A 23,365-nucleotide genomic window follows, 5' to 3' on the forward strand; every position below is an offset into this window, starting at 1 on the left:
TCAAGAGATCAAGACCATCCTGGCCAACATGGTGAAACCCTGTCTCTACTACAAATACAAAAATTAGCTGGGCGTGGTGGCGTGGGCCTGCAGTCCTAGCTACTTGGGAAGCTGAGGCAGGAGAATCGCTTGAACCTGGGAGGCGGAGGTTGCAGTGAACCGAGATTGCTCCACTGCACTCCAGCCTGGCAACAGAGTGAGACTCTTCAAAAAAAAAAAAAAAAAATCTAAAAGTTAAAAGGAGCCGTATCTTGGCCGGGCGTGGTGACTCACGCCTGTAATTCCAGCACTTTGGGAGGCCAAGGTGGGCAGATCACCTAAGGTCAGGAGTTTGAGACCAGCCTGACCAATGTGCCTGTAATCCCAGCTACTCGGGAGGCTGAGGCAGGAGAATCACTTGAACCCAGGAGGTGGAAGTTGCAGTGAACCTGAGCTCTCACCACTGCACTCCAGCCTGGGCATGACAAAGCGGGACTCCATCATTAAAAAAAAAAAAAAAAATTAGTATCTTATGAATATGTGTATCACCTGTTTATCCAATAAGTTTGCCACTTTCCTTAATGGATATGTAAAATTTCTGAGGAACACAAGCCTATAATTTTTGCTTTCTTCTCAGGTATTTCCTGACAGCACCTCCCTATTGCTTTCCTCCTTCTGAAGTATTTCTGGGAACTTGTTACTTCCTTAGAGTTGGAATTACCAGTATCAGGCCACTCCACTGTTCTTCCTTCACTGTGGCCATTCCCGCTCCGGGAAGACCGCGTATCCAGTCTCCCTGTGGCCTCTAGCATATCAGGATCAGGTGTCTGCTGAGTGTGATATGGAAAGGAAGGACTTGACTTACCACTCAGCCGTTTGAGAGAAGCCCCTACTGGAAAATATTCTGTAAAAAGGTGATGGTCTTTGCTACGATTTAAATGTTTATGTCCCCTCCAAAATTCATGTTGAAACTTAATCTCCAATACAACAGTATTCAGAGGTGGGGCCTTCAGGAGGTAAAGGTCCTAAAAAGTTCATCTCATTTCATCCCCAGAAGCTACCCCAATCTCCCTACGGCATCTCTGCCCGGAGATGGTCCTGGTTCTGCCTGAACACTGCCAAGCATGGGAACTTGCTCCCTCCCAGGCAGCCCGTGGTACACTGGTACCTGCTTTGTCTCCTGAGCTGGCCTGGTCACACTGCTCCCAGCACCATTTGTGACTGGATTTACCTCGAGTGCCTAATCCTGGGACTGGTCTGGAGAATGCTGGCCCTGAAGATGAGGGACTGGGTTGAGAGGGCCAAATGGCCTCTCAGTACTGGAGTGGAATTTTTTTTTTTTTTAGATGAAGTCTCACTCTATCGCCCAAGTTGGAGTGCACTGGCACGACCTTGGCTCACTGCAACCTCCACCTCCCAGGTTCAAGTCATTCTCCCACTTTAGCCTCCTGAGTAGCTGGGACTACAGGCACCTGCCACCACACCCGGCTAATTTTTGTATTTTTAGTAGACGGGGTTTCACCATGTTGGCCAGGCTGGTCTCAAGTGATCCACCTGACTCGGCCTCCCAAAGTGCAGGGATTATAGGCATGAGCCACTGCGCCCAGCCTGGAGTGGAACATTTAACAACAGTACCATTCCTACCCCTGAGAACTAAGCCGGTCACTAGATGCTTTCCTGCTTCTATCTGTTATCTCCCTGGATCTTGTCTGATTCTTTCAGGCAGGCTTTTGGGCGTATTTCTCTTCATTGCCCTTAGGTCCCATGGGCCAGGCCTGCCACAGGGTAGGCGAACAGCTGACTAACTTCCTCTACTGGTCCCGGCACAGGGGATTCCAGCTAGGGACAGTGTTCGTCTTCTGGAACCTCGCTCAGTCTTAGACAAACAAGGTAGAGGCCTGGGCTTCAGTTTAATTCACGCCAAATTTCAGCGTGGGCATTCTTGGGAGTCAGACACAACAAAAGCAGATGAGAAAAGGCACACAGGCTTCCCGTGGTGTTATGGTGAGCACGCCAGGCATTTTAATCCACATTCTCATCTCAGCTTCACGACTGCCCCGTCACATAGATAACAGTATTCCTGCCCCGCTGCTCCCAGCATCTTCCTACCCAACCCCACATGCATTTGACAGATGAGGGGACTGAGGGGGAACAAGTTTCAGCAGGAAGGCAGATCCAGGGCTAGAGTTGGCGTCTCCTGTCTCCTCAATTAACTCACTTGTTTCCAGGCCTCTTCAGCCCACCCAGCTTCTGCTCCTGTGGCCCTGTGCCAACGGGGCAGGATTTGGGAGCTAGGCCCTCAGCTCGGTGGGTGTATCTGGCTGCCGGCAGGGGTGAGTCACCTGGAAGGCCTCCAGGACCAGCAGCCTCTTGTTTATGGAGCTGATGGTAGGGTAGGGGGTGCAATCCACCTTGAATCTGTAGTAGAGAAACACCTGCTAAGCCACGGTTTTCAGGGACACAGGGAGACTGCCCTGATGCAGCAAGGGGAGCAGAAGGCAGGGCTGGACGAGGTCCAGGGAGCTGTCCAGGGAAGGACGATGGGGCAGCCCTTATTCATAGGAGATGGGTAGGTCTTGTGCAGTTTGGCATCTGTTACCTACTATTCCTATTTCTTTGAGAACCTACTATGTGTAAGGCCCAGTGCTAGGCATTTATATATACAGACTCTCTCTTCCCCCTTGTTGTAAGCTTCCTGGGGGCAGGGAATGTGCCAGACATTTCCATTTCCCTAACGCCTAGCATGATGCCTTCCAGAGAGGCGCTCATTCGTGCCCTACTGAAGGGTTGATGGAGGGATGCAGAGCTAGAGCTCACTTCTGGGCACAGACACACCACATCTGAGGACATCAGGCAGGTGCTCTTAGGGGTCCACCAGGTGAGCCACCTCCTCTTAGGAGCAGGGGCTATCTATACAGTATCATCTGGGCTGTGGTGGGTGTGGTAGGAGCACTGCCCCAATTTCTTCTGCCCTATTCCAGGCCAAAGTGGCTGTGTGGCCTGGCATGGTGGGCCCCTTGGCTGGTTGGTGAAGAGTCTGCATGAGCTGCTACCTCACCAGCTGAGTGGTAACTGACTGTGGGCAGAGCCAGGAGAAGGGAGGGTGGCAGGGCTCTCTCTTACCTTTCAGCATTTGCCACCTGAGGCACCAAGCACAGATCAGCCATGGTCACCTGTAAAAGGGTTGGGTGGGTTCCCATCAGGGTGAGTACCCCAGACTCACTGGCTGGACTCGGTAAGTCCACTGCAACTCTACTGGGGGTACCAACGATCTGCTTTGGCTCTTTCACCCATCCCGCCCCCAATTCTTGTCTGCCCTAGGCCTGCATGTGTGTCTGTCCCCCAGAGCTGAAGTGCCCTCCCAGGCCGTGCTCCAGTTGCCCTGACAACCAACTCTGTGGGTTGAGAAGGCCAGAGACGATGGATTGCCTGGACTGCGCAGACATCATCTAGTGCAATCCCTCAACTGACGCCTGGCCTGCCTCATCCTCTCACAGCCAGTCTTCTACCTTGAGTAACTCCCTCTTGAGATGGTTTAGTGTACTGGGAGTGAGCTGAAGAGCGCCCCACAGCAGAGATCCCCCTGCAGATGCCTCCTCAGGAAGCTCTGAGCCCCACCTGCCTCAGGGTGTGAGAGATGGCTGAGTCTAAGGGGAAGAGAGTGACAGCCTGGGGTCAGCATGAGGGAGGCGGCCGCTGTGGCTGGGCCTGGGGAGGCCTGGGGACAGCTTACCTCATCTCCTACACAGTATGTGCCTGCTGTGCTCTGTAGGATCTGCTCCAGGGCTGTGGGGAGGCCACATAAACATCTTATGCTAGGTGCAGGAAGGGGACACCAAGCTTTCTGGGCCTTGGCCTCCATAGTTATGAAATGAGCGCCCAACTGAGTGACAGACTGAGCACGGCTGCTGGCGAGAACTGGCAGCCAGGTCTGAAGAGAGCTGCTAGGGACAAGCTTCTGTCTCCTTAGGCTCCGCAGAGCCAGCCACCATTTCCCCCACTAGAGTGGACAAGCCCTGCCATTGGCCGCCGTGGCAGCTCTCACTCTGGTGGCTGGCACTGTGCTGGCCTTGGCTTCCTGGCTGGAGTGGGCAGTGAAGCTGAAGTTGGGCCACCCAGCTATGAAGGGCTGTGGGCTGTGGGTGCAGGGACCAAGGTTCCTGGAAGCACTGGAGCTAAGGTCTGGAGGCCCACCCAGCCCTTCGCTTCCCGAGTCCTGCCCTCACCCATGCAACTGTCAGGACCAAAGCAGCCTGGGAGGGTGGTTCAGATACCCAGGCCCCTGTGTGCGAGGGCCATACCTCTAAGAGGCCACTGTGGGGCAGCTCACAGGGTGAGGACTCACCGTTAAATCCAGAAATGATGGCGTTCTGGGCCCAGGTCAGCTGGAACTCCTCTCCCACTTGCTTCAGGACAGACAGGTTCTATGCAGCCCAAAGAAAGTCTGTGATTGCTCTGAGAGCTGGGTGGGGACTGCCCCTTGGCCAAACCCCTTCAGGGAAGTTCACTTCCCATCTGCCCCTGGCTGGACATATCTATCCCTTCTCCCCCCAGGCTCCATGAGCCCCTTCCTTCTACCAGGGCCCTGAGGCTGGAGGGAGGTAGCCATCCCAGCAGCCACCTTCACAGGCTGCCCCAGTGGCCTCAAAAAGCCATGTAATTCCGTCAGAGATGTGCATGAATCCCTATTCATGTGACACAAGACGCGGCCATGGCTGTGGCAGGTGCGCCTACAACTCAGGCCTGTCTCCCTCACTTCTCCCTTGTGTGGTCCCTTGTGAGCAGACGGAGTGTGATAGAGGGTGGGGCTGGGATGAGGGAGGTCCACAGGACTGGCTTTCAGAGATTTCCAGCCTGGCTCCATCTTGGCACTCCTGGAGCCATTTTACCTGTTTCCTCATTATGGAGGAATATTATTTCCTCAAAATGGAGATGTCTGTTTGCTCCAACATCCTCTGTTAAAATGACATGGGAGTGGGGGGCACAGGCATGCAGGGGTCCTGACTTAGTCCCCACTTTGCTAGGACCTACCTGTGGGACTCAGCATAAGTCACTTCACCTTTCTGGGGCTATTTCCTCATTCAGAGTAGAAGCTGGTACAGATAAACTGTTTTTAATACTTACTTGTCTGTTTTAACAGTGACACTTGCAAAATAAAATCCTACGTGTATCCCAGTATATGACCGAGATAGCACAGATGAAAGGCAAGCCCCTCTGGTTAAAGGCGGGAGGCCTGGCCTGGGGCCTGCTCAGTGTCTCCCCTGCCATCCTGGCCCTTTCCCCACCTCAAGCACCTGTACATGCGTCCTTAGAAACTAGAGCTTCTTGGAACGCAGTGGGGGACCAGCTGGGACGGCTGATTTCTGAGATTGAGATCTTTGCCCCCTTCTTTCACATGGTCCAGGTCAAAGCCCCTAAGAATCCAATCCCCCTCCCTCCCTTGACGCCCCCGCCCCCATACTGGGCACCCGCCCCCACAATGGGCAGCTCACACAGCCTATGTGTGAATGTAAGAGTGTGTGAGGTGTGCAAGGGTGCACGTGTACAAGTGCCACACCTGCAGGGGCTGGATGCCACCAGCAATGAGGTCAGAAATCATACGCACGCTGGCCCTCTTCTTTGGGTCCTGAGGCAGAAGTCGCGGAGTGGGACGCGTCTCCTCTAGATACTCAATGATGGCCAGCTGTCCAGAGGGAAGCAGTGAGGCAGGGACAGGGCCCAGGAACCCTAGGCCAGAGGGGACAGGGCCAGCAAACTCCTCCTCCTCCTCTTCCAGCACCATCACTACACCTCTTCCCTCCACCTCCTCAGCTCAAGCCCTATAAAGCCATTTTGGATCTTATCCTGCAGAACTTGGTTCTCCATGTGCTTGAATCTTCCCTTATTTTCCTCAACAACCTCCCACCCTCCCCATGAGCGTTGTATTGAGCCTCTCCTATGTGCTAGGCACCCTGACCATACACAGGCGAGGAAGACATGTCAGGCGCTCTCATTCAGGACACTGCTCTCACGAGGGCCCTCCCCTAGGCCCTGCACTCACTGACTGGTGAATGGTGATTCCATCAATCTTCAGGGCTGGCACCTGCTTCATGGGATTCAGTGCCTGAAAGTCCTTAGAGAACTGTGGAGACAAGGCCCTGGTGGGCTGGGTGGCCTGGACTGTGTTGGCCAGAGGAGAACCAAGCAAGCCGGAGAACCCCAGGCCTGCCGCCCACCCCCCTCTCCCTTCCCTGGGAAGGCCCTAAATCCTAGGCCCAGGGTAATCCCTGGGGGATCCATGAAGTATCCCAAACCCCAGCGGCTGCTGAGCCATAGGCTTCATCCTAACAGCCTGGCTATGGGCTTTTCCCTGCATCTCACACCATGGCCACCAAGGCGGCTCCTACCCTAGTCAGCCATCCAGAGGGCCCAGTATGGGGTGGGGACCCACTCGCCACCCACCCTCCCAGGGTCAGGCATTGGAGAACTCAGGCTGGGGTACACAGCCTGGACCTGGGCCCTTCCCAGGCCTCCTGCTAATGCACAGCGTGCCACCCTGTCCCACAAGGGAGAGCCAGCAGCCTCTTGCAGTGACAGTCCACAAGACACAGGTTCACTTCTCTGGGGCAGAGCCTCCCCTTCTTCCCCTGCCTAGTGCCTCTTCAAGGCCTCCAATTCCCACTTTGTGGTCTGGGAACAGCTTTCTTACCTGTTGGCCCCCATCCTTTATGAGATTGATGGGCACCGTCTCATAGTCAATGCCTTTCAAGGCCAGAGCTAGGAGAGACCACAGATAGCAGAGTCAGGGAACAGCCTCTGGCCATACTCTTAAAGAAAAGAGCCCTTCTAGGGTGACATAAGGCCAAAGAGGGGGAGGCTTCTCTACACTTCTGGGTGGTCAAGGCTCACCTTGGCACTATCCCCTTCTCTCCAGCTTTCCTTGTTACCACCTGCTCCCTACCCCAGATGCATGATGTTCTGCCTCGCTCACCCCTGAACTCTTAGAGACCTCATGATCTGGACCCCCCAATGGGGCCCTCATGCCCGCTGGGTGGTGATAAAGGTGTGTGCCCCGCCACTCCGTGGGCTCCTGGAGGACAGCAAGGGTATGTCGTGTTTACCTCTGCTCCCCCAGGGCCTTACACAGTGATGACCAGTGTCTTGGTTGGAGACATGCAATTACTGCCTCAAGAAGGCAACTAAGCGCCAAGTGAAGGAGCTCAGGTGGCCACACAGAGCACACACAGATGGCACTCTTGTTCTGTTGGAAAAGGATCTCTTCCAATCTATTCTCTCTGTTCTCAGGGCTGTTTACTAGAGATTCCAGACAGGCATTGGGCTCCTTGGTGGCCTTGGAGCGCATTTGCTGTGACTCCAGTCACCAGATTTTCTCTCCATCCCTTTTGATAATTTCCCCTGGCAAGCTGAGGGTAAAAAAACTTGGGTGGGTCAGCACTGGTGGAGAAGACTGCGTGCGTGTGCATGCGTGAGTGTATTATGCGCACTTGGGCATTCAAGTATGGTGATGGCCAATCTCAAGGAAGGGCAAAGGAATGAGGGGAGAAGGACCAGACATGTCATGGTGTAGAGACAGCCTGGGCAACACCAGGCTACTCCTAGTGCCGGTCAACTCCAGTCTGGGGAGTGACAGTGTTTGGGGCTGGAGGAGACACCTGGAGGAGGGAAGGCCAAAGCACACAGGCCCTACAGACAGCACCTATATTGCTCTGGCTTCTGGCTTCTGGCTCAGCCAGGGCAGAGGCACTAGCACCCAGGGATGGGTTCATCTTCCTGGAGGAAAGTTTCTCCTGGCACCCAGTGCTCTTGCTTACTGATCCCAGCAAATACCAAGTGACTGCGGGATGGAGGAGGGGTCATGGAGGATAGCTTTGCCTCCACACTCTGGAGGCAAGCTTCTTGGGTTCAAATTTCAACACAGTCACTTGCTAACTGTGTGGCCTTGGGCAAGTAACTTAATAGGCCTCTGGAGCCAGACTATATGGTTTGAATTCCAGTTCTGCCTCTTAGTAGCTGAATGATCTTGGGCAAGTTACTTAATGTTGCCTCAGTTTTTTGTGCCTCAGCTTCCTCCTCTATACAATGGGGACAGTAATAGTACCTCCCTCCTACAGTTGTTGAGGTTTAAATGGAATCAGGCACACAAAAGCACTCGGCACAGAGCTTTTCCTCAGTACAGTACAGCCTTTGCCAAATGCTGTGTTAAGCCGAGGGAGGGAAGGGTCAAAAAAGGACGAGCCACAGGGCCCTTGTTTCTGCTTTTCTGAAGCCTTCAAGGCTGACGCTGGCCCGCTGGTCCATTCTGTTTGCTTTGCCAGTTCAAATAAGATAAGAACTGAGGGAGGCCAGCTGTTCCCCTGCTAGTTACCAGGGGCATATGGATTTTGTGACCCTGCTTTAAACACGGTTGCCAAGGGGCTTTGGAGAGCAGTGTTGGGAGAAGTGTCAGTCCCAAGAAAAAAAACAACCCCCTTCCTCCCACCCTCACCCTGCGTTTCCGGGGTGGAGATGCCATGAAGGGACGGGGGTTCTAGGAGTCGGGGGATGCTGGTTGCTGGGGGTGAGGTCCTTTCTGACAGAGCACCCCTTCCATCCCAGGCCAGCTTCTCCACCCCAGTCCACCCCACTCCAGCACTCAGTCTGGAGGAGGCACAGCTCTTACCAATTCGAACTCTCCATGAGCAGGAGCTTCGGAAATAGGAATAGAGGATGGGCTGAGGAGAGAGGATGAAGGCGCGTGTTAACACATGCTGGGTGGGCTCCAGCTCGGGAGGAGTCAACCGTTTCTTCCTATCCTGCCAGGCCTCCTCTCTCAGGCCTGCATCTGGGCAACTCAGGTCAAGACTTGGAGCTCTCTGAGAGGCTCATGAAGTCCCTTGGCTCCAAAATTGTGCTGGTTTGAGCTCCTGAGGTCCAAGAGGCCCCCAAAGGGGCAGCCAGTCTGCGAGTGCCTTCCTTACCTTGCCAGACTCTGTCATGGTATCGTGGTGACCCTCAGCCTCCCAGGGAATGTCCCCTCTGGCAGAGCTTCTGAGCAGGGAAAGGAAACCTAAAGGGGTGGATTTCAGGAGCCAATGGGGAAGCTGGGCTACCCAGGCATTGGGGGAACTTTGACTCTGGTCAGAAAGGGCATTTCTGGCCAGGCACAGTGGCTCACGCCTGTAATCCTAGCATTTTGGGAGCCAAGGTGGGCGGATCATTTGAGGTCAGGAGTTTGAGACCATCCTGGCCAACATGGTGAAACCCTGCTTCTACTGAAAACACAAAAAAAATCAGCCAGGTATGGTAGTGGGTGCCTGTAATCTCAGCTACTCAGGAGGCTGAGGCAAGAGAATAGCTTGAACCCGGGAGGTGGAGGTCGCAGTGGGCTAAGACCGAGCCACTGTACTCTAGAGCGAGACTGCATCTCAAAAAAAAAAAAAAAAAAAAAAAAAGGAAAGGGCATTTTTTCCCAACTTGCTGGAAGTTTCTTACGCTCCTGCTGGGGCCAGGTTTGGTGTCCCCCCACAGAGCATGGCCTGGTTGTGATGCAGTAGTTTGAGTGGTAGAGCGGGCTGGGAGCTGGCATCTGGTCTGGACCTGGTGCAGGAACCAGCTCTGCATGACCTTGGACAAACCTCGGCCTTCTTTAATCTTCGGTTCCCTCATTTGTAAAACGAAGGGTTGCCCTAAAATGATAGCAGGGATTCCTTCTAGCAATGCAGAAAGACGAGGAATTCTAACTTTTTGATGCTTTGGTGCCTGTCTCCTTCAACCCCACCTCCCAGCTGTCCAGGTTCTCAGCTGTCCCCATAAAAACAGCTGGCAGATATGCTCACTCACCCCAAAGGTGAGGTCAAAAGCTGGCAGCCCACTGGGGCCCTATCTGGCCCTCAGAATTTCTGTTTGCTCAACACAGTAGTTTAAAATGTTTCAGGTAGTTGCCAATGTTTAAAAATCAGGACATTTCGTTCTAGTGTGGTGGGTCATGCCTGTAATGCCAGCACTTTGGGAGGCTGAGGCCAGCAGATTACCTGAGGTCAGGAGTCCGAGACCAGCCTGGCCACCATGGCGAAACTCATCTCTACTGAAAATACAAAAATTAGCCAGGTGTAGTGGTGTGCATCTGTAATCACAGCTACTCGGGAGGCTGAGGTATGAGAATTGCTTGAACCCAGGAGGCGGAGGATACAGTGAGCCAAAATAGTGCCACTGCCCTCCAGCCTAGGGGACAGAGCAAGACTCCATCTCAAAATAAATAAAGTAAAATAAAAAATAAAAATCATGATATTTTATATACAACACCTGTTTTTTTCTTTAAAAAATCTGGAGACAGTAGATTTGGGCTCCTAAATACCAACGATTGATGGGAACAGACTGATGGCCCCCATCAACCAGGGTATGCCCTCTAAGGTCTGCCATGGCCTGTATCTGGCCCACTTTCCTCATTTTTGTTACCTTTGGGCCCTTGGGGGCAGCTGGGTGTGTGATCTCTACTCCAAAGTTTAAGGGGCTCAAAGTTAATTTCTCTGCTACTTCTTGGGGAGCCAGCATTTCAAAGTGGAACCCAGGAAAGACTCGCCAGTGATTAGCACTCATGAACCTTCCCACCAACACGTGTATCCCTATGGATGGGGGAGAACTTGACAGAACTTCTCAGATACCCTGTTTACTACCCCTCTGACTAGAGACATTTCACCAAAGCTCCCTCTCCCCTCTGCCACCCCCAGAATATTAAGCTGCTCCCTGAACCTGCTTTCACCATCCCTGTACTACCAACTCAGTCTGCTAGATGGCAAGGGTACAAGTGGGAACCTAGGCCCTTCCAAGGTGGTTCCCAAGCCCAGGAGTCCCAGCCTGTCCTGAAGGTACCTTTTGTGGGGAAAGTAAAGATGGTCCTGGCACAGAAAGCAGGCGATGGGCAGAAAGTGCCTTTCGAAGAGGAGGAATTGGGTGGCCACAACTGGATCTTTCTTATTTGGAGATGCAGTCCCCTTTCCTTACTTAGCCAGGCTACAGGGGCCCTGGGGCCAAGGGACAGGGACTGCTGGTGACCACTAGAGAGTGGCAGATATTAATTGGCTTAGAATCCCTGAAGAAATGCCTTACCTAATGGTTAAATGCCTTTGGATTACACCTTTGGATCTGTACTACGAATGACCAAAAGCATGGTAAACGCTGCTCCCCTCCATCACGACCCACAAGCAGGAAACCTGAAATCTCTTAAGCATTTTCTGCTTTCTCTTACCAGTGATACCTATGCAAACCATCCCCCGTTCCTTTCTGCACTTGTAGAACTAAATTTTAAGCCCAAGTATCCATCTCATCAGCACTCCTGGAAGACTTCTGTTTCCAATTCAAATATGCATTCTGATTACTTTAGCAGATTTTATTTTTAAACCATGTCTTACACATGATTTGAGAAAAAGACTCCTAAAATCCCATTTGGAAGAGGGAGGACTATACCTTATTAACGTGACACAAAGTCCCATCTAACGTGCCACCTTCCTTAGTGCCATAAAAGTGGTTCTCAAACTTTACGGCGCGTTAAGACCCATCAGGACCGCTTACAAAAACATGCAGATTCTTGGGCCCGTTCCACCAGAGATGAAGAGTGGCTTTGGAGCGGCCCCCGGGGAAGAACATGTGAAAGCCGTGAAGCTCCCCAGGTGATTGTCATGACTGCCTCTCCTCGCTCGGGGACTTTTTTTTTTTTTGAGACGGAGTCTCGCTCTGTTGCCCAGGCTGGAGTGCACTGGCCGATCTTGGCTCATTGTAAGCTCCGCCTCCCGGGTTCACGCCATTCTCCTGCATCAGCCTCCCGAGTAGCTGGTACTACAGCCGCCCGCCACCATGCCCGACTAATTTTTGTATTTTTAGTAGAGACGGGGGTTTCACCGTGTTAGCCAGGGTGGTCTCGATCTCCTGGCCTTGTGATCCGCACGCCTCGGCCTCCCAAAGTGCTGGGATTACAGGCGTGAGCCACCGCGCCCTGCCCAGGGACTCTTACAATACAAACATTACTGGAAGGCCATCTCCTGCTAGGGCCAAGAGAGGAGCATGAAGGGCTGCGAGAAACTGGGAAGCTTGGGGCGACGTTTGGAAGCCCTAGTGGAGGGGTCTGTTAAGGGGAGCAGGGAGGGCGGGGCAGAAATGAAGCGCGTCCGGACAGCGACTCCACCTGGCTACGAACTCCCCACCAGGACCGCCTCCTCCCCCAGCCCAACCCTCCGGGAAATTCGAGACCCAGCGGGCAGCGTGCAGCACGCAGGCGCAGAGCGTGCCCGGCGCAACGCACGGCACGCCGGGAGTCTTTGTCTGCTGGGCGGGCGGAGCAGCTCACCTCTGACCCCGCCCCCCAGGGTCTCCAAGTGTCTAACCAGTTTCCCTCCACCCGGGTGCGCGGCACAGACCTTCCCCGCCTGCATGTGGCACTTCGCGCGACCCCTCCTCTAGGCCGAGAAACTTCGCGCCTGGGACTCGCCAACAACTAAGGCCCAGTGAAACTCGACGAGTCAGGCCCGTAGCTTTCGTCCGGGTAAAGCGAGGGTCTGGATGGACTACAATGATCCTTCCGGTCGCCTCTGGCACGCCCAGCCCTCCTGCCACGCCCCGTACCCGGGGGCTGCTGGGAGTTGCAGTTCCCTGAGCCCGACCCCTCCTGCACAGTCCCCCCTCGGTCCGGCCGGCCCTCCCGGTCCCGACATGCTCTGCGCCTCCTGCCGCCTCCTAGCGGCCCGGGCCGCGACCACGCTGCCCGCCCCGCCCCGAGCCCGGGGCCCCGCACTCCGCTGCCGTGGAAGGGAGTTGCATTTCCCCGGGTACCCCGAGCTGCCCTCCTGTGACTCCCTGGCGGGGCGGCTGGTCAGAGTGTGCCTCTGGGCTGGTGGGCGACCCGGAGGAGGGGGAAGATGCCGCCGGCCACGGGCGGAGGCCTGGCAGAGTCCGAACTGCGTCCCCGGAGGGGCCGCTGTGGGCCCCAGGCTGCTAGGGCCGCAGGCCGGGACGTGGCCACCGAGGCTGCGGCGCGAAGCCCCAAACGGCCTGCCCGGGGCTCACAGCGCTTCGAGGCGGCCGGCCGGTGGGCCCTGCTGGCCTTGGTGACGCTGCTGTCCTTCGCCACCCGTTTCCACCGCCTGGCCGAGCCGCGGCACATCTGGTGAGTGATGGGAGGGACTCGGTGGCCACCATGGCAACCGCGAGGGGACGCCGCCCTCTGATTGGCCCGAGGGTACGGAGGAGGCGGGATCTACAGGAGGAGGGGCGGGGCCGTGGTGGAGGGGAACTTGAGGTACCGGGTGGGTTGGCCTCTGGCGAGGTGCATTCTCTGGGAGGGGGATCGTTTTGCTCTGGTAGTGGGGCAATGGGATTGTTAGGATCTGAGGAAGCAGCCCTCATGTCTTCCGCGTTATGTTACAGTGCATCACCTGGCTTGCAAATTGTGGCTTTTAAAGGTGCTTTCAACTTTCCAAAGAGAATTGCAAATTCTTGGGTACAGAATTTTCTAAGGCCTGAGTTCCGATATCTGCAGGATTTTCAGGCATCAACAGAGGGGAAAATACCTAACTGTGTACCTTTATCTTATAGGGCAAGGACAGTTTGGGTGTTCAGGCATGGTGACAAAAGGATTTTAAGAGGCAGAACTCTTCCTGTGAGAAGAGATTTATTTTCTTAAAGGTTTTAGCTTGTACTATCCAGATACTGGGTGTCAGAAATGGAACTCTTTTTTTCTTTTTCTTTTTTTTTTTTTTTGAGACGGAATCTTGCTCTGTCGGCCAGGCTGGAGTACAGTGGCGTGATCTCGGCTCACTGCCTCCCGAGTTCATGCCTGCCTCAGCCTCCAGAGTAGCTGGGACTACAGGCGCCCACCACCACGCCCGGCTAGTTTTTTCTGTATTTTTAGTAGAGACGGGTTTCACCGTGTTAGCCAGGATGGTCTTGATCTCCTCGTGATCTGCCCGCCTTGGCCTCCCAAAGTGCTGAGATTACAGGCGTGAGCCACCGCGCCTGGCCCAGAAATGGAGCTCTTTAAGCAAAAAGTAGGCAAGAAAACAGACTGTCAGGGTTGCTTTATTTAGAAATTAATAAATTAGCCTGTTATTGTGTCGTGACTGCTGGCAGAAGATGAGACACCTGGGTTAGAGACAAAGGACCTTATTACGGGAAAGAGGATGCATGTTAGAAGCAGTTTCTCTTGCCATCCAAGTCCCACAGGGTGACGCTATGGGTTTAAATGGATGACTGCACAGGCAGTGGGTTGCATCCAAGTGAAGGAACGACAAGCTTGGAAAATCTGCTGTTTTATAGACGGCAGTACGCAGACCTCCTCTTTGTCCTGGAGGGAGACACTGCCTCTTCTCTCAAGGTTGCTTGCTGCAAACACAACCCTGAGAAATGGCCCAAGTGCGATGCAGTCAGGGCCTTGCATTCTTGGTATACCCAGAATGATGTGTAGAGGCACGAGCAATCTGACAGCCTCTCTCACTCCTCGATTCTGCAGTCTTGGCTTCTAGCAGATTTTCACATGAATATGCAACTCCCCTGGCTACTCTGATTAACCTGGCTGACAGAGGCAGGGACCAAATCTTTTCAGTTTGTCCCTTACAGCATTTAATTAAGGTTGTTGTCAATGGGACTCTAAGCAGCAGAATAAGGCCAGCTTACAGGATTTACCTCAACCATGCCCTCCAGAGTCCTGAATTCAGCCACATGTGAATAAGTCCTGGGGGCACCAAGGAATCTTATTTCAGACATCTGGTCTATTAACCACTGTGACCTGTGCACAGGAGTTCAGATTGATCTCTGATCTTTGTAATTACAGTAATTACAATAGCCCTCTACCCTTGTAAAAAAAAATTGTAAGAAAGTAACTACCAGGCCAGGCACGGTGGCTCACGCCTATAATCCTGGCACTTTGGGAGGCTGAGGTGGGCGGATCACCTGAGGTCAGGAGTTCAAGACCAACCTGGCCAACATGGTGAAACCCCGTTTCAACTGAAAATACAAAACTTAGCCGGGCATGATGGCGGGTGCCTGTAATCCCAGCTACTCAGGAGGCTGAGGTGGGAGAATCACTTGAATCCGGGAGGCAGAAGTTGCAGTGAGCAACTTTGCATTCCAGCCTGGGCAACAAAGTGAGACTCCGTCTCAAAAAAAAAAAAAAAAAAAGTAACTACCATGATTAATGGAAAGATATTTTGTGACCCATTCTTCCTTACACTAACATATTACTTGAAGGAGTGCAGGCCACTCCAGGATTTTTGTTAGATTTTTATTTGGATCACCATCAAATTCGATTACCATTACAGTGGTTTAAACCACATGGGCAGTGTCACTGAATAGTTGCAGCCTCAATCACTAGACAAGGCATAACCTAAGGAAGGCCCCTAGGATCTCAGGAGAAGCATGTGATTTGTATCAGCCGGTTTGATAGAAGGTTGTGCTGATCTGTGTGTTTGCACACCTGTGAGGGAGGTCTGTGTTTGGGAGTTGGTGTTGATGTCATCAGGCACGTGGGAATAGTTCAAGACTGGCCATGTCCATGTGAGTTTTTTTTTTTCTTTTTTTATTTTCTTTTTTCTTTTCTATACTGACCTACTAGATAAAGTTTTTTGTTTTCATAGTGAGATGACAAACTCAGCCACAGGTCGGATTGCCAGCCACAGTTGCTGCTTGACTTAGGTGGACCATATGAATGTTTGCCAGGCTTTGGTGCCTGGCAAACAAAGAGAACATTGTTTCCCTTCTCTTTACATCTCCAGGGGCCTAAGGTGTTCCCTCCCCAGATGCCAGGATTGTTTCTTTCCTTCCATTGCTACATAATTAGTGTGTCCTACCCTAGTACCTATAACTTCACCTTTTCTCCATTTATTCAATATCCAGACCTTTTAATACCCAAGGGCATTGTTAGAAAATTGACAGAGGCCCGTTATGTCTTCTACCTTGACACATGTGGGCCACTGTAGGGGGACTTTAAAACCACTGTACCCAACCAAATGATCATTAACTTTATGCTGTAGCACCAGGCCATTCCAACAAGGCAATCTAGTGACTGAACTAGAATTAAGTCCGAATTACATAGATAGCCTCCTCCTCCCAGCTGATCTGGGCTTTCTGTAAGGCAAAAGATGAACCATGGCCAGAAATGGTCAGGGAAGAATCTTAAATTTTCAAAATAGGTTTATATAACCCTCCACCCCTTCTTCCTGATCATTACCCAGTTGGTAGGCAAAAGAAGATGAACCCTTTCTGAGAATGGCTGCCTTAGGTGACCAAACTGCTTCACTAAGGTGTGCAGACCGGGAGGAGGTTAAAAACAGAGTCAAAAATCTTTTTGAGTTGATCTTTGAGGGAACTATTCAGTACTTGACAATATCATGCCTGTGGATGGTAGGGAATGTGGGAGGTCCATCGAAATACCTTGGCTATTGACTGTTGACACTGTTGGGTGGCCGTTGTGATAAAAAGATATGTCACCGTCAGACTGTAGATGGTTTGGAAAGCAGAAAACCTGGCAGAGCTTAGTTCCAAGGGCCACAGTGGTATACACAGCGTCAGATGATTGAACTGGAAAAGCAACATCAGCACTGTAACCTGAAAAAGTATCAGCAGTAGCAAGGTACTGATGAGAGCCTGGGAGAAGGGAACAAAGTCCTAATGTCAGTCTCCCAGGAGCAGGTGGGGTCAGTGCCCCTTGCAACGTGGTTTCCTTTACTGCAAGACAAGCAGGCCAACTTTTGGCAGGAGTCACAAGTCTGGCACGCAGTAGTGGCTTCTGCCTCAGAAACATGTCGTCCCTTACATTGTGCCTGGTCCACGATGGTAGATGTTTCCATACCTGTTGCATGAATCCAGGTGGCTATGGCCGCAGTCTTGGTGGTGCAGGTTGGATCAGCAGCTTGATCCCAGTCAGTCTTGTGAGAGTACCTGCCCTTAGTGTGGGCACCTACATGAGTGATCCAGTCTGTCCTCATGGCAGGCAGCCATGATGTGTTCACAGTTCTCACTTTCATCTCTCAGTATTTAGTCTTCCAAGTGGCATACCAAGTGCTTCAATCCTTACTGCCGTCAGCCATCCAGAGTTGTCATTGGGGCTAAGTGCCTGGTGGGTAACATCAGTTTTTAACTCAGCCTAATCATTGGTGAGCCAGGCCTAAGCATTTAGAGGAACCCTTGTGAATCAGGGCCCTACTGAACCAGCAGCTCGGCTTCAGGCAGTGGAGAAGGTTGTTTCTCTCAAAGTGGGAGCTGACACTTCTTCACGGAAAACCAAGATGCCTCTAGGGCCAGCCTGGCTATACTCTTTTTTTTTTTTTCCCAAAGAGATGAGGTCTGACTTTGTTGCCCAGGCTAGAGTGGAGTGGTACAATCATAGCTCACTGCAGCCTCAAACTCCTGGGCTCCTCCTGCCTCAGCCTCCTGAGTAGCTGGCACTACAGGCACGCGCCACCACATCCAGCTAATTGAAACAAATTTTTTAAGAGATAAGTTCTCACTATGCTGCTAAGGCTGGTCTTGAACTCCTGGCCTCAAGCCATCCTCCTGCCTCAGCCTCCTGAATAGATGGGATTACCAGCTCTATTCTTGAATGTACTATTTCCATGGGATCAGTGAGGCTTGTAAACCCTTCCCTTGTTATCAGTAGATTCCCACTGACCCACTCCAAAGTGGGAATACTAGGCCAGGGAGTCCTGAGGCCTCTATGGGTCTGGCAATCAATTTCTAAGCGTTGAGTAGTTAACTAAGAGGTTAATAGCTGCCCTTTTAGAAAGGGTGTGCTTGGTACCTATGTCCAGCAGGTGGCACTGTGATTCTGGTGCATGGCTCTCAGTACGCCAACAGCCAGGAAGTTTTATTTATTTATTTATTTATTTATTTATTTATTTATTTATTTATTTATTTATTTGAGACGGAGGAGTCTCAGTCGCCCAGGCTGGAGTGCAGTGGCTTGATCTTGGCTCACTGCAACCTCTGCCTCCTGGGTTCAAGCAATTCTCTGCCTTAGCCTCTCGAGTAGCTGGGATTACAGGCGCCCGCTGTCACGCCTGGCTAACGTTTTGTATTTTTAGTAGAGACAGGGTTTCACTATGTTGGCCAGGCTGGTCTCAAACTCCTGACCTCAGGTGATCTGCCCGCCTTGGCCTCCCAAAGTGTTGGGATTACAGGTGTGAGCCACCGTGCCCAGCTGCCATGAAGTTTTTAAACCTGTGATTTATTTCCTTTCCCTTCCAGGGATGTGGATTTTTATCTTCTGGACCACCAGGAGAGGACAGGATGACCTGTCTACACACAGCAGCCCTTGCACAGGATAATCCTCTTTGACACTTATGGGATCAGTATCAGCTATACATTTAACACTAGAAGCCACAGGAATAGTACACTGAAGAGGCCCAAAGAGCTCTGCCTGGAATGTCACTTTAACTTCCCTTCCCTACAGGGAGCATGGCTCAAACGTTACCAGTTTAATCTGGACACTTTTTCCCCTTGAACTAATGTGTCTAGAAGGCCTGCATCAGGGGCTATGGTGACAGCAAGCCAGAGATTTTGCCATTTCCCAGTTGGAGAGTGTGGCGGTGCTGGATGCAGGAAGTGAGGAGAAACTTTTTCTCCTCCTTTAGCTGTTCGCTAGGCTCAGCAGCATGACCTCCCCAGTGTTGCTCCCCCAGGGTTAAGACGAAAGCGCTCCCTTTAGTCCTTGTGCACACTGCTACAGCTCTCCCTGCAGTTCTGAGTGTCTGCAGTAACCTCTGTGCCTAGCACATCCTCCCCGCCATGAGACACGGTAGAGTGGAGATGTGGGACCTCATATCCAGCAGAGCCCTGAGTTTGCCCCTCTCCTCCCTGGGGCTCTCCAGCATTGGGGCTCTCCAGCATACTAGGATGGGTGTGTATGACCTTCAGTCCCCTTTAATCATCTCAATCTTTTTTTTTTTTGAGACGGAGTCTCGCTCTGTCGCCCAGGCTGGAGTGCAGTGGCGCAATCTCGGTTCACTGCAAGCTCCGCCTCCTGGGTTCACGCCATTCTCCTGCCTCAGCCTCCCGAGTAGCTGGGACTACAGGCGCCTGCTACCACGTCCGGCTAATTTTTTGTATTTTTTTAGTAAAGACGGGGTTTCACCATGTTAGCCAGATGATCTTGATCTCCTGTCCTCGTGATCCACCCGCCTCGGCCTCCCAAAGTGGTAGGATTACAGGCGTGAGCCACCGCACGCGGCCCATCTCAGTCGTCAAAGCAGCTGCGGTTGTGGTAGAGTGGGAGGGATCGTGGGACATAAACTGAGAGAGTGGCTCCGAGCCAGAAAGCAAGGCATATTTGTATTTACTTTTGGCTTGAGTACACAGCTCCCCCAAGGATCTTTCAGTGTTTTCATTTTACTCAAAGTTCTGTCTTATATAGCAGGGTCCTATTGCCGCACCATTTGTTGAAGCGTTGGAGACTTGTTGATTGAGCAGCTGCATCCATATTGCCTTTTGGCAGGGGCTGCTGAGCTTGCTGCCATTGTCATGATCACTCCTCTTCCTCCTTTTGCCCAGACCACAGGGCAATAACCAGGGTGACATTCAATGGCTTGTTTCAATCCTAGCTCTTTCCATCAGTCTCTGTAATAGTGGGACAGTGGGGGACTCTCACTACCCCATTGCCGGCCCATGGAGGCCCTCATTCTTTCTCTTACCGAAGACTATGTCTCTCCTCCTATGCTTGTCTCCACATTGTCAGGGGCTGGGGATTTTATCTTAGCTACTTATAAGCCAATAAGTTAGCCTGTCACTGTCACTGTCACTGTTGTTTGCATGCCGAAAGAAGACAAAGTCTTGGGTCAGAGACAAAGGACTTTATTTCTCATGGCACAGCAAGTGGGATGTGCATCAGCATGTTGGCATCAGTTTCTTTTGCCCCTAAGTCCCACGTGGTGCTGAGGGACTGGATAAATGCTTGCACATGCAGAAGGTTGCATCACAGCTGAGTAATATTAAGCTTGGGAAATCTGCTGTTTTATGGCAAGCAATAAACAAGACAGCCCTCTGTCTCAGAGGGAGATACTAACTCTTCCCTCAAGGTTGTTTACTGCAAACATAACCTTAGAAATGACCTCGGGAAAGATGGATCGGGACATTGCGTTCTTGGCATACCCTGAAAGGCCTGGAGGAGCACAAGAGAGCCATGGAGGACTGTCTCTGCTAACACAAGCAATAAAAGCCAGGAGGAAATATGAATGTTACAACTGGTTTTACTTGGGAAACTTTTGAAGTAAAAATCTGGAGCCCAGGCCGGGTGCGGTGGTTCACACCTGTAATCCCAGCACTTTGGGGCGCTGAGGCAGGTGGATTACCTGAGGTCAGGAGTTCGAGACCAGCCTGGCCAACATGGTGAAACCCCATCTCTACTAAAAATACAAAAATTAACCAGGGGCATGGTGGTGGGCACCTGTAGTCCTAGCTACTTGGAAGACTGAGGCAGGAGAATCGCTTGAACCCGGGAGGTGAAAGGTGCAGTGAGCCAAGATTGCGTCACTATACTCCAGCCTGGGCAACAAGAGTGAAACTCTGTCTCAAAAAACAAACAAAAAACAAAACAACAACACAAAACTGGAATCCTTTTGTTAGTATGTTCCCAAACAGATTTAAAAACTAGGACAGTTTAAATAGGGTCCAGCAGGGATGGTACTTTATAGTCTACAGAATTCTCTCACATGTGTTACCTGAGTTGAGCTCTAAGGCCTCCCTGGGAGGTGGGCAGGGCAGATAATATTATTGTCTTAGTTTTGTAGATGAGATAAGAGGAGTAGAGAGAATGAGTGATTTTGCCAGGTTGTGCCATTAGTTAGCAGTGGAGCTGGGACTGGATCTCTCTTTCTGCAAATCAATTTTGTTATGCCGCTTTGAAGTTATTTCTCTCTTTGACCTTACCATGCCAGTGTCCTCATCGCGTGTCAAGCAATGTGTTTAGCAGGTGCTGAAATAGACCTATTCTTTTGCCTATCTTGGACCCACCGAGTAAGATATAGAAAGAACCCTAGATTTTTAGGTAAAGCATGTTTTCCCTTTATGTAGTAGGTCACTAATGACTGCTCATGACCTGGGGAATTGATGACTACTAGAAAGTAACTCTTCTTTTGAGCTGCAGGGAGAAAATAACAAATAGAAAAGGCCAGGCTCTGCTGGATGACTTGGCTGCCTTCCCAAAGCCCTCATGTATGGTGTAGAAAGGTGTATGTGCTTGTATAAAAGAGGACTTTGCATTGTGTTTGAAAGCCTGTTTATTCAAATCGCTTATTTACTTGCAAAATAACTTAAGCAGTGAGGATAGGTTTTAGATGTGGTCTTAATTTAGTAAGAAAACCTTCAACTTTTATATACTAGTTAGTATAAGATCAGCCAGATCACAGTTAGCACCTTACTTGTCACAGGGTTGCTGAGCAAAGTGAGACTCCTGTGACAATCATGGTTTATAGTCTCAACCCTGACCAATAGCCCGACAATGTCGTAATGGACCTTGTAATAGCAAATGTTGTCTCAGAAGTCAACAGACTTGGAAGAAACTTTTTTAATTTAAATTTTTGTTTACACTGGCTACTTGGAGACAAGAAAACTCTTTTTTTTTTTTTATTTTGTTGAGATGGAGTCTTGCTCTGTCGCCCAGGTTGGAGTGCAGTAGCGCCATCCTGGCTCACTGCAAGCTCCGCCTCCCCAGTTCACGCCATTCTCCTGCCTCAGCCTCCTGAGTAGCTGGGACTACAGGCACATGTCACCACTCCCGGCTCATTTTTTGTATTTTTAGTAGAGACGGGATTTCACCGTGTTAGCCAGGATGGTGTCGATCTCCTGACCTCGTGATCTGCCCGCCTCAGCCTCCCAAAGTGCTGGGATTACAGTTGTGAGCCACTGCGCCCGGCCAGAAGAAAACTCTTACTACAAACCTTTCCATATTATCAGAAAACTTCTTGTCCTTTTAAAATAAATAGAAACTCAAGATACAGAGTAAGTATATGTATATTTAACTCAATTGGTAACTGGCTGGTGAATATTTGCTCACCTTTCTCGTCTATCTAAATGAAGACCGGTGGCTAGCTTGATGTCTTTCTTCCTCAAATCACTTGTGTCAAAATATTTTTTTTTTTTAATCCAAACTTTTGCATTAATTGTTTGAAATGCACAGCCTTTAATTTTAACCATGCTTTATTAAGGCCATTTGGATTTTATGATAATTTTAAAATTCTTGTTTTTCTTTCTGTGTTTCCTTTAGTTGGGATGAGACTCACTTTGGAAAAATGGGAAGTTACTATATCAACCGTACATTTTTCTTTGACGTGCACCCACCTCTGGGAAAGGTGAGCAGTGTGGTGAACAGCAGCTCTCTGGTCCTGGAGGATCGTTCCTAAGGGCTGGAGCCACATCTTGATTTTGGATTTGGGGCTTGTAGAAAGAGTTTGGGACTTGTAGAAAGAATTTTCTGATGTTTCAGACCAGCTACTTTCATGGAAAATCTTTGGTGTTTTTTAAAGGGTCCTCTGGGCTCGGAAATGGAAAGAGGGCCCATCAGCTGAGGGAGGGATGAACAAAAGTGTGGCACAGCCATACAGTGGAATACTATTTGGCCATATAAAGGGATGAGGTTCTGATACGTGCTACAACATGGATGAACCTAGAAAACATGCTAAATGGAAGAAGCCAGACACAAAAGGTTACATACCCTGTGATTCCACTTATATGAAATATCTAGAACTGATAAATCCACAGAGACACAAAGTAGATTAGTGGTTGCCAGGATCTTGGGGAGGGAGGATTAGGCAGTGACTGCAAATGGGCGTGGGGATTCTTTATGGGGTGATGACATGTTATGGAATTAGGTAGTGGTGATGATTGCACAATCTTGTGAATATACTTAAAACCACCCATTGCGCACTTTAAACTGGTGGATGTTATGTTATGTGAATTTGTCTCAATTTTAAAAAAGAAAAAAGAAATAGGAATACACTGCATGAAGCAGAAATAGCTCAGGAGGCTGATGTCCACGTGGGGCTGACTTCTTTCTCCCTTCCCATGCCCAGCATACACATTGATCTGTTTCTCTCACACGTTTTGCCATTAGAAATTCCACCAATTAGAATTCACTTTACTCTTTTTGTGTTTGTTTGTTTGTTTTGAGACAGCCAGTTTGTTTCGTGCCACCCAGGCTGGAGTTCAATGGCACAATCTTGGCTCACTGCAACTTCCGCCTCCCAAGTTTAAGTGATTCTCTTGCCTCAGCCTCCTGAGTATCTGGGATTACAGGCGCCCGCCACCATGCCCGGCTAATTTTTGTATTTTTAGTAGAGACGGGGTTTCACCGTGTTGGCCAGGCTGGTCTTGAACTCCCAACCTCAGGAGGCCCACCCACCTTGGCCTCCCAAAGTGTTGGGATTACAGGCAT

At 51.0% G+C, this 23,365-nt stretch overlaps 2 protein-coding genes across 9 annotated transcripts in view; one reads left to right on the plus strand and one right to left on the minus strand.

Annotated features, from left to right (window-relative positions):
* Nucleotides 1-1,982: 1,982 nt before the first annotated feature.
* GSTZ1 (glutathione S-transferase zeta 1) lies at nucleotides 1,983-12,662 on the minus strand. 4 transcript variants are annotated; one of them, XM_050798878.1, is made up of 9 exons: nucleotides 12,369-12,662; nucleotides 8,639-8,690; nucleotides 6,668-6,735; nucleotides 6,020-6,100; nucleotides 5,537-5,662; nucleotides 4,325-4,403; nucleotides 3,713-3,765; nucleotides 3,103-3,152; nucleotides 1,983-2,397 (listed from the first exon to the last, which is right to left on the minus strand). In XM_050798878.1, the coding sequence occupies exons 1-9, from the start codon at nucleotides 12,381-12,383 to the stop codon at nucleotides 2,271-2,273; spliced, it is 651 nt and encodes a 216-aa protein (XP_050654835.1). In that variant the 5' UTR covers nucleotides 12,384-12,662; the 3' UTR covers nucleotides 1,983-2,270. The 4 variants fall into 4 exon arrangements, with proteins under 4 accessions (XP_050654835.1, XP_050654832.1, XP_050654834.1 ...); XM_050798875.1 differs by having other exon boundaries at nucleotides 6,020-6,133; nucleotides 12,369-12,659; XM_050798877.1 differs by lacking the exon at nucleotides 12,369-12,662 and adding an exon at nucleotides 8,937-9,025.
* A 4-nt stretch (nucleotides 12,663-12,666) lies between these two features.
* The window catches only part of POMT2 (protein O-mannosyltransferase 2), a 47,755-nt gene continuing 37,056 nt past the window's right edge, over nucleotides 12,667-23,365 (plus strand). For 4 of the 5 annotated variants that reach the window (XR_007727548.1, XM_050798718.1, XM_050798719.1 and 1 more), the window contains exons 1-2: nucleotides 12,667-13,114; nucleotides 22,199-22,283. Coding sequence is in view for 4 of the 5 variants with exons in the window: in XM_050798718.1 (XP_050654675.1) it covers nucleotides 12,867-13,114; nucleotides 22,199-22,283 (333 nt within the window). In the remaining variant the exon portion in view is untranslated. The remainder of the gene's footprint in view (nucleotides 13,115-22,198; nucleotides 22,284-23,365) is intronic. The other variant, XM_050798717.1, reaches the window with a different exon arrangement.

This window comes from Macaca thibetana, chromosome 7 (genome assembly GCF_024542745.1).
Source record: "Macaca thibetana thibetana isolate TM-01 chromosome 7, ASM2454274v1, whole genome shotgun sequence".
Lineage (NCBI taxonomy): Eukaryota > Metazoa > Chordata > Mammalia > Primates > Cercopithecidae > Macaca > Macaca thibetana.